The sequence below is a fragment of the Mercenaria mercenaria genome, chromosome 14 (assembly GCF_021730395.1).
Source record: "Mercenaria mercenaria strain notata chromosome 14, MADL_Memer_1, whole genome shotgun sequence".
In the NCBI taxonomy this organism is placed as follows: domain Eukaryota; kingdom Metazoa; phylum Mollusca; class Bivalvia; order Venerida; family Veneridae; genus Mercenaria; species Mercenaria mercenaria.
In genome coordinates this window covers 12,653,968-12,673,018 of record NC_069374.1, presented here as the reverse complement: position 1 = coordinate 12,673,018, position 19,051 = coordinate 12,653,968, and the positions used below count along the sequence as shown (strand labels likewise).

Below are 19,051 nucleotides of genomic sequence, written 5' to 3'. Positions count from 1 at the left end.
TTCACCATCAATGTGTATATTTCAAATAGTTAACGAATTATATCTTGCATGTGATTGTGATAATATTTGTATTAATATATGCTTCTCTTCTTATGAAGGAATAAAAGATTGATCTATGTATTATTTGCATACGAAAGAAATGTTTACTTACATTACTATTAAACAAGTCTACAGATCATACAGAGGGACACAACTTACACAAAAGTATTCATTTCCATAGAAATATTAGTTATGCACAAAAGCCTGCTACTTCTGATTCTAAGTTGATGTACAACAGATTTTTTTTTTAGACAAATAAGATGTATTTTGGCGCTTTTCTCGCCTTTGAACATAGCACCAATGTTCGAGCCCGGACGACCCTTAGGGTCGGGACTTAAACATAACCTATACATTTATAGAAAAACCCTTGGTCATTGTGTGAAATCTAATTAGTGGCTTTCAAAGTTTACTTGCAAGGAGAAGCACTAACTTCGTATAAATCATCCGAATTATTGTCCTAAAGTTACAATCATATCAGAAATTTTATAACATTTTACAGCAACTGAAATACAAAGGAAATTTTAAGAATTTCATCAAAAATTAAATGCAAAGTAAATTGAAAGTAAAGAAATTTAGATTGCAGTTTGATAGTAATTTACATAAATTCAAATCAATGCAAAATATGCATTCCAAATTTAGATGTGATTAAGTTACATATATATTTTTTTAATGCACCACTCAGGGAAACGCCTTCAGAACGTAATTTTTTATTGGTGATAGCTGATTGGTCAGTAACGATGTCAGTTAAATAGCCAACGGTTCCGCCTATCTTTATGACCACTGCCAGGCGCAATACACAGCCACTGTGCACCACGGCCAGCATTAAATAAACAGAATCGAGCTACTGGAATACATGACCTGTATATTTTTGTGACGTAAAATTAATTAAATTTTCAGCTTTTTTAAATACAAAGTAATTCATTATAAAGTTAATTTTAAGGACACTGCCGACTTTTAATTATGAGCCGGTATACCTTTTAAATTAAAAGGACAGACAAATAAGCTATACATGATGGACATGATCGGAATACACTTTCCATAACCTGATTGTTTTTAAAAGAATTCGATCATATGTAAGTGTAGGTTACTAACCGAGTAGGAGGTGTTCATGAATTGAAAATACCCGCGCTCGTGCAGGTGTTCATGAATTGAAAATACCGCGCTCGTGCGAATCGTGACACCGAGAGCGCAAAGCGCTCGAGGTGTTACCGCACGAGCGCGGGTATTTTCAATTCATGAACACCGATCAAAGAGGTAAGTAACTGACTTACACAACATTTTTTTTCAATTCAATGTAATGCTGTCGGTAAATAGCTATATATAGCTAATGTTTTCCTGTTTATATATATGTACCGACTTTGAATAAATTTGTATTGTATTGTTGTTACCGATGCTACTTTTACTCTTACAATATTTACGTAATATATTTCACGAGAGCTGATTGTTTTCTCTTGTAGATCTAGTATTCATTTTCGGGAAACGCTGGTGAGAAATACTTTGTCCTTTTATCCAAGATACTTCTAAATATGTTTCATTCAAAGTTTTCGATAACGTTTATAGAATAAATAAAACACATTCGCGCAGAATGTTTTATACGAAATTGGAATTGTGAACCTGCGGGAAATTTCCATTACCGAAATGCAGCCGTAGCTTTTTTTTATTTTGATAAATGGTGTTTTTGCAGGACTTATGGCAGCATTCATTCGTATATATAATATGAATAATTAATCTTTCAATAGAAAAGTACTATACATCCGCGTAAAACGTTTTTATATGAGTTTGAATTTCCATGAGAGCACGCGAAAATTTGCGCATTCGTAAATGAATTTCCGAAACCTCTCTATTAGAAACTACTTTTTTTTTTATTATTTTTGTAAGATGCACAACCTATTCAATCAGATTGAACATAAATGAACAAAACTGAGAGAAGTTTATTGAAAGTTATTTCTGTATACGATTTCTGACGGAAATATTCTTCGCTTACGTGAATGACCAAAATAAGAGTAGATATCTTCTCCATTTGGGTTTACTTTGAAGAAAAAAAATGTATGTCACATGGTTTTCAGTTAAATAATAAACTTTGTCATGTATTGATATTAGCTACAAGACCGATTCAAGGCAGATTCTTTGAAAAGTTCGGAGCATTTATGTTTTTATTCTAAAATCATTTTTATTTGGTTTTAAATATTAAATAAATTATTGTATAATTTGGTACAATTTGGTGCATTTTAAATTTTATTGACTCTTTTATACCGTCAGTGCAAACCCTAAAAAATAATTGAATGTTAAGACATATATGAAACTGACATGTTTAAAAATTAGGAACTGAAATTGCACGTGCCTGTTTTAAAATTGCACATCAACATCTACAGAGAAAACACATTTTAATAAGAATATACCGTCTTGCAAATGATACACATATTACTGAAAAGACTAAACTTGGTAACATATTTTTCACTAAATTGATAAAAGTTGATAATTTTTCCTCAGAAGATATTAACACTATACCAACTTACTAAAGATACACATATTTCATTGGATGTCTGACATATAATTTTGATCATTTAAAATATGCGACTATGCACGAGAAAATGATTTAGCTGTATTTCGTGTAATTACGCGAAACATTATTTTTACTGAAAAAGCAGTGTTTTTTTTTTTTCAATATATATAAACACTTTACTGAGCAAATATTTTATTTGAAAGTCAGTATAATTTTTGGAGCACGGAAGTTTGATTTGGTTTTCCGACTAGCTTTTTTTGTAATAAAATAGCTTAGAATATCACGTTTCACGACTTGAATTACAGGAAAATTAAATCCCGAACTCCTGAAAATGAATGTTGCCTCTCGTCGGGCTTATCATCCAAAACAATGATTGTAAAAAAACCGTTAATATAATTCATCAATAATGATAAAGATTTTCTTTTTATTTTTTCCCTAGAGTTTTGAAGTAAATGAAATTAAGAAAACAGATTTCCAAATGGGGAAATTTGTAAATATCACAGTCAATTATTCTTACGTACAGCACCTATGTAATAATACTTGACTGTGATATTTACAAATATTGAGCGATTTCAATTCAACGCCGATTTTTCTAGTTAATTATCGTTATAATACATAAAAATGATATTTTTATGTTGAAATATATTACAAATATCCATAATCTACGAAGATTTGATCATTCCTATCAAGATTTGGGTAGATTTGGGTAAGATTTGGGTAGATTTGGGTAGATTTGGGTAAGTTCTTTCAACTGTGTTTCGTTTTTTTGTTTGTTTGTTTGTTTGTTTTCTTTTTTCTTAATTATAAGTATATATTTACTGTCTACAGTCGATCCCGATACCGTTTCGTAATAAATTGCAATTTACCTGTTTCAAAATAAGTGCATCATAATTTTATTAGATTTGGAAACAAACTATAGATCAAGGGAAGTAATACCGTATTATTGCAAAATTCCAAGATGGAGGCAAAAGCTGGGGAAACAACTGGGACGACGCAAAACGCGACAGAAATTCACCTGGATGATGAAAAACAACCAAAAGACGACCATTTTCAGGGAGCTACTTTAGAAATAAATGGAGATGGAGCTCAGCCACATGCCGAAGCAGAGGTGGAGTTTGCTGGACCGCGTTTCGATCGAAACCGTCCGGGTTCTACTATCGGACGTCAGTCCGTGCGCAGTACATCTAGCAGAACGTCACTGAAGGCTGGGGGCTATAAATCGGAGAAAATGTCCGAACAATACTTTTGCTACAAAGTAAGTTGCCATAGCTGTTTAAATTAATCAACTGAAATTTGTATTGATTTTCATGTATTTGCCTCATTTTTCGGATGTGAATATTTTTGGATAATAAGATTTATCGTCAACTCCCCTCAATTCGCGACTATCATTGATTCACAGCCGTCTTTGTTTTCACGTGATCTCCAGTGTAAACATAGGTCCCGCATACATAACCGTGGGAATGTTTTGACAAGAGGTTAATCTACCGTGACGCTCTTAATTTTTATGAAAATCAAGCCATTTAAACATGGATATATATTCCCAGTAATTTTTAGAGACCACCAATTATTTTCCCTAAGACTTCCATTATAACATTCTGGTGTATATTATGAATCAAAACCAGTGTACCGAATCCAATTTTTTTTTTCAAGAACTACCCTAGTTCAACCAAAATAACGGATGAATGATACTTTCAATAAGGAAGTGGCTAGACGTCCGGTAACCGGATGCCTTGCCTGCGTTCTAGCGGTCTGGTTACAGGACGGCTAGCAAAGCCTTAGGGTATTTTCTAGCCGTCCAGCAAATCATTAGGGTATTTTCTAGCCGTCCAGTAATTGATTTCTTAATGAATCACTTATGATTTTATATAGTTTTAACGGTATCAAGTCAACTCGTCCCCTAGTCAACTCGTCCCCCAGTCAACTCGTCCCCGATTTGGTCATTTCGTCCCCAAATATTGGTCATTTCGTCCCCCTCATGATAAAATTTCGTCAACTCGGCCCCATTTTGGTCAACTCGCCCCCTTTTGGTCAATTCGTCCCCCCCTTTGGCAATTTTGTCCCCATAATATTTTAGGCATTTTTGTTTTATTTATGACATTTTTTACTTCGAAAACTTGTATTTAAAATTATCTTGAGTTTTGAAGGAGTTATATTGGAAATAGTTCACTTTAAATAATTAGGTTTGATACAATGATAAAAGAAATATACTGAAAATATAAGACAATTAACTGAAATAATATAAAATAAAAATAACTAAAATGCCCTTAATATGAAAAATATGATATAACAGAAAATCTAACTGTTTAAAAATCATAGTAAGAAAAGAGAGATCAATAAATCCTTACCCCTAATCATAATAGAAGAAAGTTTTAATTAGAAATACAATAAAGAATAAATAAACAACGAATATCTGTCACTTATGTTTTACTTAAAATAACCAACATGCTTTATATTTATTTTTGTCATCAAAATATATTAAAAAAAACTTCAAAAGTAGGGAGACAGTGGTTTCTAAAATAAAGTAGAATGAGCATATCCCTGCATACGAAAGGTGTTAAAGATTATTAATCACATTAAAAGGCGTTGATTGGGCTGATTGGAAGGTGTTAATGGTATTTAATAGCATGAGAAGGTGTTGATTGACCGAATGAAATGTGTCAGAATTGTCCCCAAGTAGAATAACATGTGTTAATAGTTGACTGAAGTGAGGAAATTATTTTTATAAAAAAAGTTTAATAGAAAGTTCAATCTTATTCAAGAGTTTGAAAATAAGCCGCATCAAATACGGACATTTAAACAGTAATCATGTTGTCCAACATAGCAGACTTACGAAAAAAAACCACAAAAAAACCCCCAAAAAGTCCTCCTTGTTAAATCGATCATTTTTAAAGCAAAAATTTTTTAAAACGAACGAAAACTTATGTATATTTTAGCATAAAATATACTTATTTGGCATGTTTCAAAGAAAAAAAACAAACTAATTAATCATACTATGAATTTTTTTTCAAAAATACGTTTTAAAAAGGGGGGACGAAACGACCAATTTGAAATCACCTAGGGGGACGAAATGACCAAATCGGGGACGAGTTGACTGGGGCACGAGTTGACTAGGGGACGAGTTGACTGTAAATCGTTTTAACTGTTATATATCCCCGGGAGCCCATGAGCTGTCCGTTTAATGATTTCCAGCAAAAATGCATTTAAAATCTATAACACTTTAGAAAAATTTTAATCTTACCTTAATAAATGTTCCTATTCCTTTCAATCCATGCAATATTTTCAGAATAGTTTTCCAAGTTATAAAAAGAAACTAACAGAAAAACAGCACATGTCAGTTAGATATCGGCCATTTTGGAATGCCCTTGTGACGTCACACCAAGTTATTTGTCACATCACGTGACTTTCATTGAGGAAATGTAAACAAAGCAGACGTAAATTTTATCCTGAAAAATAAGCTTTTATTACAAAGACTCTTTGATGAATCTTTGGAGGATGGGAATAAAAAGTAAGTTTTAGTTGATTCAAAATGAAATTATGCTAATAATTCATGTTTTCTCTGCATAATTCATCTTATTTTTCCAAGAAAAAAATTTAAAATGAAAGTAAAAAAGTAAAAAGTTTTTCCACAGTTTGCACATGTGCGGTGATAGATCTCACGAGATATAAGTCAAAACTAAACATGGTAACGGGTCAAGGGAAGGGACAGCTCAAGCGCTTCCAACGATACTTAAGATATCAACACTTTTCTGTAAACAAAATATTGTGTGAATACATACCAAAGTATATTTTTCATCGTCTCTAATAAATTACTGATTTTTCAGTCAATAACGAATGAGATTGTGTTTGTATACAAATCTGTTAATATTTTATTTTTAGAAATGATAAAACATTGATCGCCGCACGTCCATATGTTGATGTTTTTCAGCCTAAACTTTAATTCTTAAAACAAATTTATAAAAAATATTGATGAATGGAAAGGTCTAAAAGTTTTGAACATCACACTGCCGCTATTGAAGTTAAATGTTATTTAAAATAGTTATTCATTTAAAAAATATTTAAATACTAAAATATGAAAATTGTAAGTATTTCAGAATTGTTTTAATTTTGAAAATCCAGTGAAAACTGTGTATTATTTAATTATGTAATTATTTTAGACACTTCCTTTCAGTAATTTATGTAGCTAATGTTGCCAGCGCACTAGAAAGGCTCAGTTTCAGATCTATGATTTGTTTACATTACTGAACAATAGGAACAGAGTAAACTTTACCTAAATAGTTGAGTGTACTGCTATAAGAAAGCTTTTGTTTGTTGTGTTGTTATTTATTTCAACCTGTCTTCAGCAGCCACCTGTCTTAAAGGTCCAATACTAAGGAAAGTGAACATTTTAATTTCTTTTAAAAAGCACAGAAACTATTTCATTTTATTGGAAAATGAAAGTTGGTATGTAGAAATTCGAAATAAATCACAGTATATGTACAATTATTTTTCTATGAAGTATGAAGAAAGTTAAAAAGACCTGGGGGGTCATTCTGTTGATTCATTGAAATTTCAATATAATACACATACATTTCTTTGAGTTCCAAAGACCTTCTGTAAATTTTGACCTGCCAATCTTCATTATTTAGTGTCTTGCAGAAGTCTATGCACTGGCTATGAAAAAAATTGCCAACTCCCTTTACCTTAGTAATGGACCTTTAAGCAACCATAATTTATTGTGCCACTCCTTTGACTGGCTGCTTAATATAGGTTGTGACTGTCTTCTAACAAGCCATAAATTGCTATGTCAGTCTGTTTGCCAGACCCAAGCTTCACTTTCAGGATTTCTGTTGAAGAAATTTTGTGTGGAATTTTTTAAGGATTGAGAGAAATTTAAGTCGTTGGCAAAGGGTAGCGGAAATGAAACACAGGTGAATACTGAATAGTAATAATGAATTTGTCAGAAACTATTCCTGACCAAATTGCTCACATGCAAAATTAGCCTTTTGTATCATGTATGCATTTCAGGAGACTGCACTAGATGAAGCAGCAGGAAAATGTAAAAGTAAGGAATACAAGGCAGACTTAGATGGCAATATTACCGGAACCTGGCTGCTGACAGAGTACGTTTCTAGAATATTTAACCCTTATCACGACTGATTCTGTCTTTGCGACCAGTGTAGATCATGATCAGCCTGCACAATTGTGTAGTCTAATCAAGATCTGCACTGTTCGACAATCGTGCAGTCTGATCAAGATCTGCACTGTTCGCCATTCATTTATTATCTGTTTGGTATGCACCCCCTTTTAAAACAGTTAATGATACTGTCCAAATTGAAAGATGGACAAGTTCATTATAGAAATTTAGCAGGGTAAGGTTAGAATTGACCAGTCGCCAAATGTCCGATCGCTCCGCCTCTTAGATCTGGAAATGCAAAACCTCCGACAAACAAGCTTCAAAATGACAGATTGAGAATTCTGAAATGATGTCCCTTGCGATGTTGGCTAATATTTCTTTCCTTACAAAAGATCATTATAAGTTTGCTAATTAGTCATTATCAGTTTTATCAGGAAGGTCTAATATGTATTAATCGTTTCAGATTCGGGACGGATATAACACTGTTAAGGTTAAAGAGGCTGCGGGTATTTGACTTCTAAGTTGAAAAAAGTTAAAGTTGTTTATTATTATTATTATTCCCTTATGAAGGCATGTAGCTGAAACGTTGGAACTATAGTAAATTTTGAAATTGACAGCGTGTTTGGTCTTTATCTACTTCATTACTTTTATAGTTGGTAATTCGAAAATCAAATGTTTCCCTAAGACTACGCGTTGAGTTGTAGTTTTCTTCACTTTCACATGATTCTCAAATTCTAAAATGTATATTGTATTTTCGTATATTTCTCAAATTATAATCTGAAATTCTATACTAATTTCGTATGTCCTCAAAATTTAAAGTCTATACTTCATTTCAACTATATAACGTTTTCAAATGTACCCGCTCAAAGGAAATACTACAAAAGTGTTGCATCTATAGAACAAATTTACGTCCGGATTAATATACTTTTTGCCACTTTATTCACATTTCCTTAATTCTTCTAAATTATTGATATCATTTATTTATTCCTTCAACTTTTCTTGTGTTAATTCATTTCGGGTATACAAACGGCTTTTCTTTTGTGGCTATCAAACTGAAATTTAAAAGTGGCATGAATACTTATTTTTGATGAACTTGCTCAGTATTTATAGGGGGTAGGTATGGGCACCCGAACAGTCACTGGTATTCCAGCGGAATTCACACGAGTTTGGGGATTCTTGTGCGATTTCATTATGAAGCCAATTCTTTTTAAATTCTTCAACATTTCAAACCTCCATCTATATTTGAAAAACTGAGCTGTATTTCGTTATTATGTCAATAACAGTTTTTTAATGTCTTAAAGCTAAAATCTTCATTAAGTCTTGCATAGGTAGAGCATTACTTTCAAGAAAAAAATAAAACACAATTTTTAACGAAAAAAGGGTTGCCGACCCAACGATTTCTTATTATTTGGCGATTGAACATACTTGTACATTCACAAAATAAGTACCTTAGTTTATTTGGAATTCAATAAATATATGTTTCAGCTTTGTTTATTTATTACATGTATTTTGTAAATATTCGCACTAATTTATTTTTGTCTTCGCCAAATAGCGGTTCCTTCGAGTGCAGAGTTCACTTTTTAGCTCACCTGAGCAATGCTCAGGTGAGTTTTTCTGATCGCTCAATGTCCGGCGTCCGTCGTCCGTCGTCTGTCGTCTGTCGTCTGGCGTCTGTCGTCTGTCGTCCGTCGTCTGTCAACATTTAGCTTGTGTATGCGATAGAGGCTGTATTTTTCAATTAATCTTCATGAATATTAGTCAGAATGATAACCTTGATGAAATCTAGGCCGAGTTCGAAAATGGGTCATCTGGGGTCAAAAACTAGGTCACTAGGTCAAATCAAAGAAAAACCTTGTGAATGCAATAGAGACTGTATTTTTCATTTCTTCTTCATGAATATTGGTCAGAATGATAACTTTGATGAAATCTAGGCCGAGTTCGAAAATGGGTCATCTCGGGTCAAAAACTAGGTCACTAGGTCAAATCAAAGAAAAACCTTGTGTATGCGATAGAGGTGGTATTTTTCAATTAATCTTCATGAATATTGGTCAGAATGATAACCTTGATAAAATCTAAGCCGAGTTCGAAAATGGGTCATCTCGGGTCAAAAACTAGGTCACTAGGTCAAATCAAAGAAAAACCTTGTGTATGCAATAGAGGCTGTATTTTTCAATTCTTCTTCATGAATATTGGTCAGAATGATAACTTTGATGAAATCTAGGCCGAGTTCGAAAATGGGTCATCTCGGGTCAAAAACTAGGTCACTAGGTCAAATCAAAGAGAAACCTTGTGTATGCGATAGAGGCTGTATTTTTCAATTGATCTTCATGAATTTTGGTCAGAATGATTGCCTTGATGAAATCTAGGCCGAGTTCGAAAATGGGTCATCTCGGGTCAAAAACTAGGTCACTAGGTCAAATCAAAGAAAAACCTTGTGTATGCGATAGAGGCAGTATTTTTCAATTGATCTTCATGAATTTTGGTCAGAATGATAACCTTGATGAAATCTAGGCCGAGTTCGAAAATGGGTCATCTGGGGTCAAAAACTAGGTCACTAGGTCATATCACGTAAAAAACCTTGTGTATGCGATAGAGGCTGTATTTTCAATTGATCTTCATGAATTTTGGTCAGAATGATTGCCTTGATGAAATTTAGACCAAGTTCGAAAATGGGTCATCTTGGGTCAAAAACTAGGTCACTAGGTCAAATCAAAGAAAAACCTTGTGTATGCAATAGAGGCTGTATTTTTCAACTGATCTTCATGAAATTTAGCCAGAATGATTACCTTGATAAAATCTAGGCTGATTTCGAAAATGGGTCATCTGGGGTCAAAAACTAGGTCAAATCGAAGAAAAACATTGTGTATGCAATAGAGGATGTATTTTTCAATTGATCTTCATGAAATTTGGTCAGAGTGATTGCCTTGATGAAAACTAGGTCGGTTTTGAATATGGGTTATCTGAGGTCAAAAACTAGGTCACTAGGTCAAATTAAAGAAAAATCTTGTGTATACGATAGAGACTGTTTTTTTCAGTTGATATTTATGAAATTTGGTCAGGTTGATTGCCTTAATGAAATCTAGGTCGAATTTGAATATGGATCATCTGAGGTCAAAAACTAGGTCACTTGGTCAAATCAAAGAAAAAACTTCTGTATGTGATAGAGGCTGTATTTTTCATTGATCTTCATGAATTTTGGTCAGAATGACTGCCTTGATAAAATCTAGGTCGAGTTTGAACATGGGTCATCTAGGGTCAAAAACTAGGTCATATCTAAGAAAATGCTTGTTTTATCGCAAGAGACCAATTTTTTGGTCCAATCTTAATGAAAATTGGTCAGAATATTTGTTTCCATGAAATCACTAGGTCAAACATGTTTTACACTGTTATGGAGTGTTTCTTAGGTGAGCGACCTAGGGCCATCTTGGCCCTCTTGTTTCCTGTCCTGTCTGTAATTGTAACCATCCATTAAAGGATTTTAAAAGTAATTGGCACAAATGTTCCCCACAATAAGACAATGTGTCATGCACATCTTTCAGAATATGCTTAACGGTCAAGGTCACACTCAAAGGTCAGTAGGTTTTTTTCGTCCTATCCAGTCTTTAACTGTCGTCCATGAAGGGATTTTAATATTAATTGGCACAAATGTTCCCTATAATGAGAGGATGTGTCATGCTCAACACCCAGACTCTTAGCTCAAAGGTCATTCTCAGAAGTCAAAGGTTAATAGGCTTTTTTTCCTGTCCAGACCATTACTCCATTTTGTGATTATACCTCCACAAAACAAAGTTTGGTGGGGGAGGGTGTTATATAGGAGTGAGCTAGCCAGTTGGTCGGTCTGTCGGTCCATTGGTTTTCGTGGTTTCTGGAAAATAACTCATGAAAGGCTTGACAGATTTAAATAATTTTTGGTACACAGATGTAACAATATAAAATACAGGTCCATTTCAACTTTGAGGTTAGTAGGTCAAAGGTCAAGGTCACAATGACCCGGAACAGTTAAACGGCTTCCAGATGATAACTTGAGAACGCTTGGGCCAAGGATCATAAATTTTGGTACACAGGTGTAACATCATAAAATAAGGTCAAGTTCGAATTTGAGGTCAGTAGGTCAAAGGTCAAGGTCACAATGACCCGGAACAGTTAAACAGTTTCCGGATGATAACTTGAGAACGCTTGGGCCTGGGATCATTTTTAGCTCAGCAATGCTCAGGTGAGTTTTTGTGATCGCTCGATGTCCGGCGTCCTTTGTCTGTCTGTCTGTTGTCTGTCTGTCGTCTGTCATCTGTCAACATTTAGCTTGTGTATGCGATAGAGGCTGTATTTTTCAATTGATTTTCATGAAATTTGGTCAGAATGATTACCTTGATGAAATCTAGGCCAAGTTTGAAAATGGGTCATCTGGGGTTAAAAACTAGGTCACTAGGTCAAATCAAAGAAAAACCTTGTGTATGCGATAGAGGCTGTAATTTTCAGTTGATCTTCATTAATTTTGTTCATAATGATTACCTTGATGAAATCTAGGCCGAGTTCGAAAATGGGTCATCTGGGATCAAAAACTAGGTCACTAGGTCAAATCAAAGAAAAACCTTGTGTATGCGATAGAGGCTGTATTTTTCAACTGATCTTCATGAAATTTGGTCAGAATGATTACCTCAATGAAATCTAGGCCAATTTCGAAAATGGGTCATCTGGGGTCAAAAACTTGGTCACTAGGTTCAAATCAAAGAAAAACCTTGTGTATGCGATAGAGGCTGTATTTTTCAATTGATTTTCATGAAATTTGGTCAGAATGATTGCCTTGATGAAATCTAGGTTGAATTTGAATATAGGTCATCTGGGATCAAAAAGTAGGTCACTAGGTCAAATCGAAGAAAAACCTTGTGTATGCAATAGAGGCTGTATTTTTAAATTGATCTTCATGAAATTTGTCAGAATGATTGCCTTGATAAAGTCTAGGTCAATTTGAATATGGGTCATCTGGGGTCAAAAACTAGATCACTAGGTCAAATCAAAGAAAAACCTTGTGTATGCGATAGAGGCTGTATTTTTTAATTGATCTTTATAAAATTATGTCAGAATGATTGCCTTGATGAAATCTAGGTCGAGTTTGAATATAGGTCATCTGGGGTCAAAAACTAGGTCACTAGGTCAAATCAAAGAAAAACCTTGTGTATGCGATAGAGGCTGTATTTTTCAATTGGTCTTCATGAAATTTGGTCAGAATGATTGCCTTGATGAAATCTAGGTCGAGTTTGAATATGGGTCATCTGGGGTCAAAAACTAGGTCACTAGGTAAAATCAAAGAAAAACCTTGTGTATGCGATAGAGACTATATTTTTCAATTGATCTTCATGAAATTTGGTCAGAATGATTGCCTTGATAAAATCTAGGTCAAGTTTGAATATGGGTTATCTGGGGTCAAAAACTAGATTACTAGGTCATATCTAAGAAAATACTTGTTTAAACTCAAAGAGACCACATTTTTGGTCCAATCTTAATGAAAATTTGCCAGAGTATTTGTTTCCATGAAACCACTAGGTCAAACATGTTTACACTGTTATGGTGTGTTAGTCAGGTGAGCGACCTAGGGCCATCTTGGCCCTCTTGTTATTATATTATATGGTATAAATACATCGAATATGGTGATACATTTAATATCTTTTAAATTTGATGTAAGTTTTAAGGTCTCAAGTTTATTCATCTTCAGCCAACATAGGTGCTTTTTGTTATAAAAAGGCCAGAGTTTGCATGTCTCTGGAGACTTCCTTTTGGTTAAGGATAACATGGTGTAATAGCCATATTTCCTATCTTGTAATATTTAAATGAAATTTGGTCACTTTAAAGACATTCAAAATTAAAAACTTTTCACCGAGAGATTTTTCAAGTTTTTAGCTCACCTGTCACATAGTGACAAGGTGAGCTTTTGTGATCACGCAGCGTCCGTCGTCCGTCCGTGCTTATGAAATATTTATTTTACGAAAATAACTGCAAATAAAACTTTTTGTAGAAAATGACACTATTTGAAAGTTGTTGGATTTAACGTAGCACCGACACATGATAGGTCATATGGCGACTTTCCAGCTTTAATGGTGGAGGAAGACCCCAGGTGCCCCTCCGTGCATTTTTATTTCATCACGAGCGGGCACCTGGGTAGAACCACCGACCTTCCGTAAGCCAGCTGGATGGCTTCCTTACATGAAGAATTCAACGCCCCGAGTGAGGCTCGGACCCACATCGATTAGGGGCAAGTGATTGGAAGTCAGCGACCTTAACCACTCGGCCACGGAGGCTGTGTTAAAAAATAAAATATCTGTTCGTCCGCCTGTACGTAATTTAGGATATAAGCTGTATTTCCGTACGGAAAAATCCGTGTTTTTCAATAACTTCAATTAATTCTAGAATGTCCAAACACAAGATATTTTTATGAAAGACATGTAATTTGAATATTTTTACAAACTACTGTTTCGTTGTGGGACAGTCTCAAACTGTACCATTTTTCGTGAAACTATGCATACTTCTTCATATATTAAATATAGAGGTTGGCCTTGTCAGAGGAGTCATATCTTCATAACCTAATGTCCGATTTTCATAAATAAATGATACCTTAATGCAAATGACACGCCAGTACCCAAAGAAAACAGGCCAAGTTTGGTTCAAATCCGGTTGGCCAGGGGTCAAGGTCACAAGTTTAAGTCCGGTAATATTACCAAAAATTTAACTTTTATGAGCAGTCAAGGCAAGGAATATCTTCACTGAGTCCAACGACATCATTGGAGCAATACTCACGGCTCCCTCAGTCGGACCAGCTTAGTCTTTGCCAACAACCTACCGCATATAACAAAATTTGGTCATTTTCTGATACCTGTCCTGAGTTCTGTTTGGCATTATACGGACTTGTAAGTAGCTTAAATGTAAAGATTAGATATCTACCAACATATCCATATAAGGTATAGGTAGGTACCCGTGATTTAGAGAAAGAAAAACGGGGACAAAAATACTTTGTGTATTAAAGTGTACCTTGGTGAATATTCTAGAAAAGGTATTTTTGTTTCAATTTCTTTTTTATTATTTGTTTTTTATTTTTTTTTTTTCATGAAATCGAGTTTAATCTATTTCATCGACGGAACTGCCTTCAAAAATAAAACATCTTACCCTAAACTAATATTCTAGGGTGTTAATTGTTGTTGGGGTGGTTATCTTTAAAAAACTTTGAAAAATGAAATTTGGTGTAATAATAAATTATTAATAGTAAGTGCTAGGCACAACCTTTAAAACAAATGAGTGTTGAATAAATTTTGACCCTCAATGAAGTGACTTTTACCTGATCAATACATACACAAATCACGAGAAAAAATCAAATTTTGGTCGGGTTTTATATTTTTTAAGTCCAGTGTTGCAGACGTATTATAATTACAAATGTACAATATAATGTAGATAAATGTCGTAGCTACAAAATAAGAACATTACACCACAAAAGGTTAGTGGTTACAAGAGGTTACTGGAAATAAGTTAGCAGCCTAGCAGCCCAGCGGCCTAGCAACCTATACATTATTATGTTCACTTATTTAAGTCATTGGCATGTCAGAGATATATAAGCAAATATAGATCTTGACCAGACCGCAAGGCTGTTTATCGCACAGCGTTGCTCAACCTGTCATCGAATGAAACGACATATCCGCTATCTAATGCAGTATTAATGTTCAAATTGGTATAAATTAATAATTTTTTTAAAGCCTAGTGCTTAAACATTCTGAATTCTGAACCTTGGTAATCTTGATAAATACGGAATTCCATTAGGGCCATCGCCTTTGAATGTGTTGAACTGAAACGCGATACTAGATAGTACGATGAAGAAAACGCGACATCACGAAACTACGATAATGAAAACGCGACAAGACGATGATAACAACGCCATACTACGATAATGAAAACGCGATAATACGATAGTACGATAATGATAATGCGATACACTGTCGCGTTTTAACCATCGTAATGTCGCGTTTTCACCATCGTACTATCGTATTGAAGCGTTTTCATTATCATACCATCGTGATTTCGCAATATCTTTATCGCATTATCGCGTTATCACCATCGCACTGACGGGTTATCGCCATCGTACTGTCGCGTTATTATTGTCGCACCATCGCCTTCCGGTGCGCATGTGCATGCTTAAAATGAGAAGATTAGAAGTTATGCTTTTAATACAGCTGCTGCTCTAGCGATAGGGCGATTTGTAGATTCGAACGCGGGTGCCTCTGTGTGGAAATCATGATTTTTATTAATGACCCTCCTATAGCTTCAGCTGCTTGTTAGTCAAAAGCAAAACATAATTAACCATTGTATGCTTTTTCAGTTTTCGTAAATTTAAGAGACATTAAAATTTTATAGAAAATGCTTTCAACCAGACAAAGCGTGTGGGATGTTGAACAGGTTCAGAATGCTGTGCAGATATAATTTTAAAGCATTTCTCATACCTGTAAAATCATTAATAAAATCTCTCAGTAAAGTGTCGTTAACTCTGTCACATTTAGTTGCAAAGAACTGTGCTTTTTATTCTATTTTTGCATAAAATTGCCAGACGTATTATTATTGATGCATTAAAATGGAAGTACGCAAACAATATTTTTCGAATACTTGCGATGCTCCGATTTCAGTGCTGATATGCGTCTTACGGAATTCAACACCGATAACTTGAGCTTTACAAGACATGCATTTGCTTTTCAGTGTAGAAAGTATTTGTGAAAATATTCATGTCAGACTAAAAAACGCCCTGATCATGGTACAATATGATATTCTTTTTGGTTGTTATTAATCTTATACTATAAAGAAAACTCAAAGCGATTGACCTGCAGAATTTTGTCAAAGTACATATTTGGTTTTAGCTGAAAAACGTTTCACAACCAATTAGCAAGCATCAGAAACCATTTGAGTTTCAACAGTGCTTAAATAACAAAATAAATAGAAACCAGAACACTTGCAGGAAAATTATTCTATGCGCATGGGCACTGGAAGGCGATAGAACGATGATAATAACGCGATAGTATGATGGTGAAAACGCGACAGTATGTAGGGATAACGCATGTTTTTTCGTGTTACAACGTCTGTAGAATCCCGAGGGATTCTGCAGATGTTTAAAACGAAATGAAATGCGCTAACGCTATTCTAGCATAAAACGCGGAAAAAATACTAATAAATGAATACATCCTACGTCAACGTCATTAAATTTCCATGAAATGCGCGGGAATGTCTGAGCTGTTTTTACGTTGACGTCATTTCGTTTTGAATTATCCGTTTTGGGGCCGAATGGCGTTTACGCTTTGCCACGGAACTCACATATATAAAAAGGTGTTATAACAGCACGTGAGCGCGAGAGTCTCTCTGTTAACACACGTTTTCTCTCCTGTTAAAACACCCCCGAAATGTGACAATAGCAGCAGTTTTATGCTAGAATGATGGTGATATCGCGACAGTACGATGGTGATAACGCGACAGTACGATAGTGATAATTTGACAACACGATGATGATAAAGCGATACTACGATAATGAAATTGCGAATTCACGATACTACGATAACGAAAACGCGATAATACGATAGGGCGATGGTGAAAACACGACAATACAATGGTGAAAACGCGATAGTGTATCGCATTATAATCATCGTACTATCATATTAACGAGTTTCCGTTATCATAGTATCGCGTTATCATCATCGTGTTGTCGCGTTTTCGTTATCATAGTTTCGTGATTTCGCGTTTTCATCATCGTACTATGATCGAGTATCGCGTTTCAAATTAATACATTCAAGGGCGATGGCCCTAACGGAATTCCGTAAATAAACGCATTTCAACAACGTGGCTGGAAGCGAAACATGACTATTCGTATAAATTGCAATAGATACATTAATTATCGTCCTCATACTTACTTCGTATAAAGCGCGAGAAAGTAACAGCAGTACACTTCTCAGATTCTTTCTACATGTATGTTTTTTTTTTTCAGTTTTTCACTGCAAGCGCTTTCAATGTTGTACTTATCTTCAGGAGGTTACTTTTTGTAATAATACAATGACGTTACGTCATAACAACAACATACGGGAATGCCGTAAAAAGACCTTGCAGAAAATTTCACATGAACGCGTAAAATGCATCATTAGAAATGCTTTCAGAATTGGTTGCCCTGGGTCGTAGATCGTAGATCAACCATCGGAAATGAGTTCAGAATTGGTTGACCTGGGTCGCAGCTCGTAGATCAACCATTAGAAAAGTGTTCAGGATTGGTTGACCTGGGTCGTAGCTCGTAGATCAACCATTAGAAAAAGGTTTAGAATTGGCTGACCTGGGTCGCAGCTCGTAGATCAGCTATTAGAAAAGTGTTCAGGATTGGTTGACCTGGGTCGTAGATCGTAGATCAACCATTAGAAATACGTTCAGAATTGGTTGACCTGGATCGTAGCTCGTAGATCAACCATTAGAAAAGGGTTCAGTATTGGTTGACCTGGGTCGTAGCTCATAGATCAACCATTAGAAAAGTGTTTAGAATTGGTTGACCTGGGTCGTAGATCGTAGATCAACCATTTGAAAAGTGTTTAGAATTGGTTGACTTGGGCCGTAGCTCGTAGATCAACCATTAGAAATGAGTTCAGAATTGGTTGACCTGGGTCGTAGATCAACCATTAGAAAAGGATTCAGTATTGGTTGACCTGGGTCGTAGCTCATAGATCAACCATTAGAAAAGTGTTTAGAATTGGTTGACCTGGGTCGTAGATCGTAGATCAACCATTTGAAAAGTGTTTAGAATTGGTTGACTTGGGCCGTAGCTCGTAGATCAACCATTAGAAATGAGTTTTGAATTGGTTGACCTGGGTCGTAGATCGTAGATCAACCATTAGAAAAGTGTTTAGAATTGGTTGACCTGGGTCTTAGCTCGTAAATCGGACCATTACAATAACCAGACAAGTGAAAATATTCTTCTAATAGCTACCTTCTAGGAATGTAGGAGTGGTGAAAAAAAATTGTTTACAAGTGATATTGTGAAGTTAAATTAACAAGAAAGTTACATAACATTAATGTTGTCTATATAATGCTTACGATTTGACTATTTTTATTTGTCTTTTCACAAAACGATGAATCTATACATCATGTATAACAAGTAGCCTATTTTACGTTCTAAAATAGAAACCTTCCTAATCCGAAAACACCTCTAATCCGAACCTTTTTTTGGTCCGGGCATGTTCGGATTAGACAGGTTCCACTGTATACGGTTTCCAGCATATCGGGGTAAATTGTTATTAAAAAATTGAAGAAATATATTTCTCACAACGTTTCTGTTCATACTTTTCTTTTCTGGGTAAACTAAGCTAACCTTACCTAGTGACCTAATTTGTGATCTGAGGTCA

The 19,051-nt window shown here is 34.8% G+C and overlaps 1 protein-coding gene across 1 annotated transcript; it reads left to right on the top strand.

Annotated features, from left to right (window-relative positions):
- The first annotated feature begins 3,478 nt into the window (after positions 1-3,478).
- LOC128548369 (uncharacterized) lies at positions 3,479-7,693 on the top strand. Its single transcript, XM_053522960.1, has 2 exons — positions 3,479-3,797; positions 7,547-7,693. The coding sequence occupies exons 1-2, from the start codon at positions 3,501-3,503 to the stop codon at positions 7,676-7,678; spliced, it is 429 nt and encodes a 142-aa protein (XP_053378935.1). The 5' UTR covers positions 3,479-3,500; the 3' UTR covers positions 7,679-7,693.
- The last annotated feature ends 11,358 nt before the right edge of the window (positions 7,694-19,051 follow it).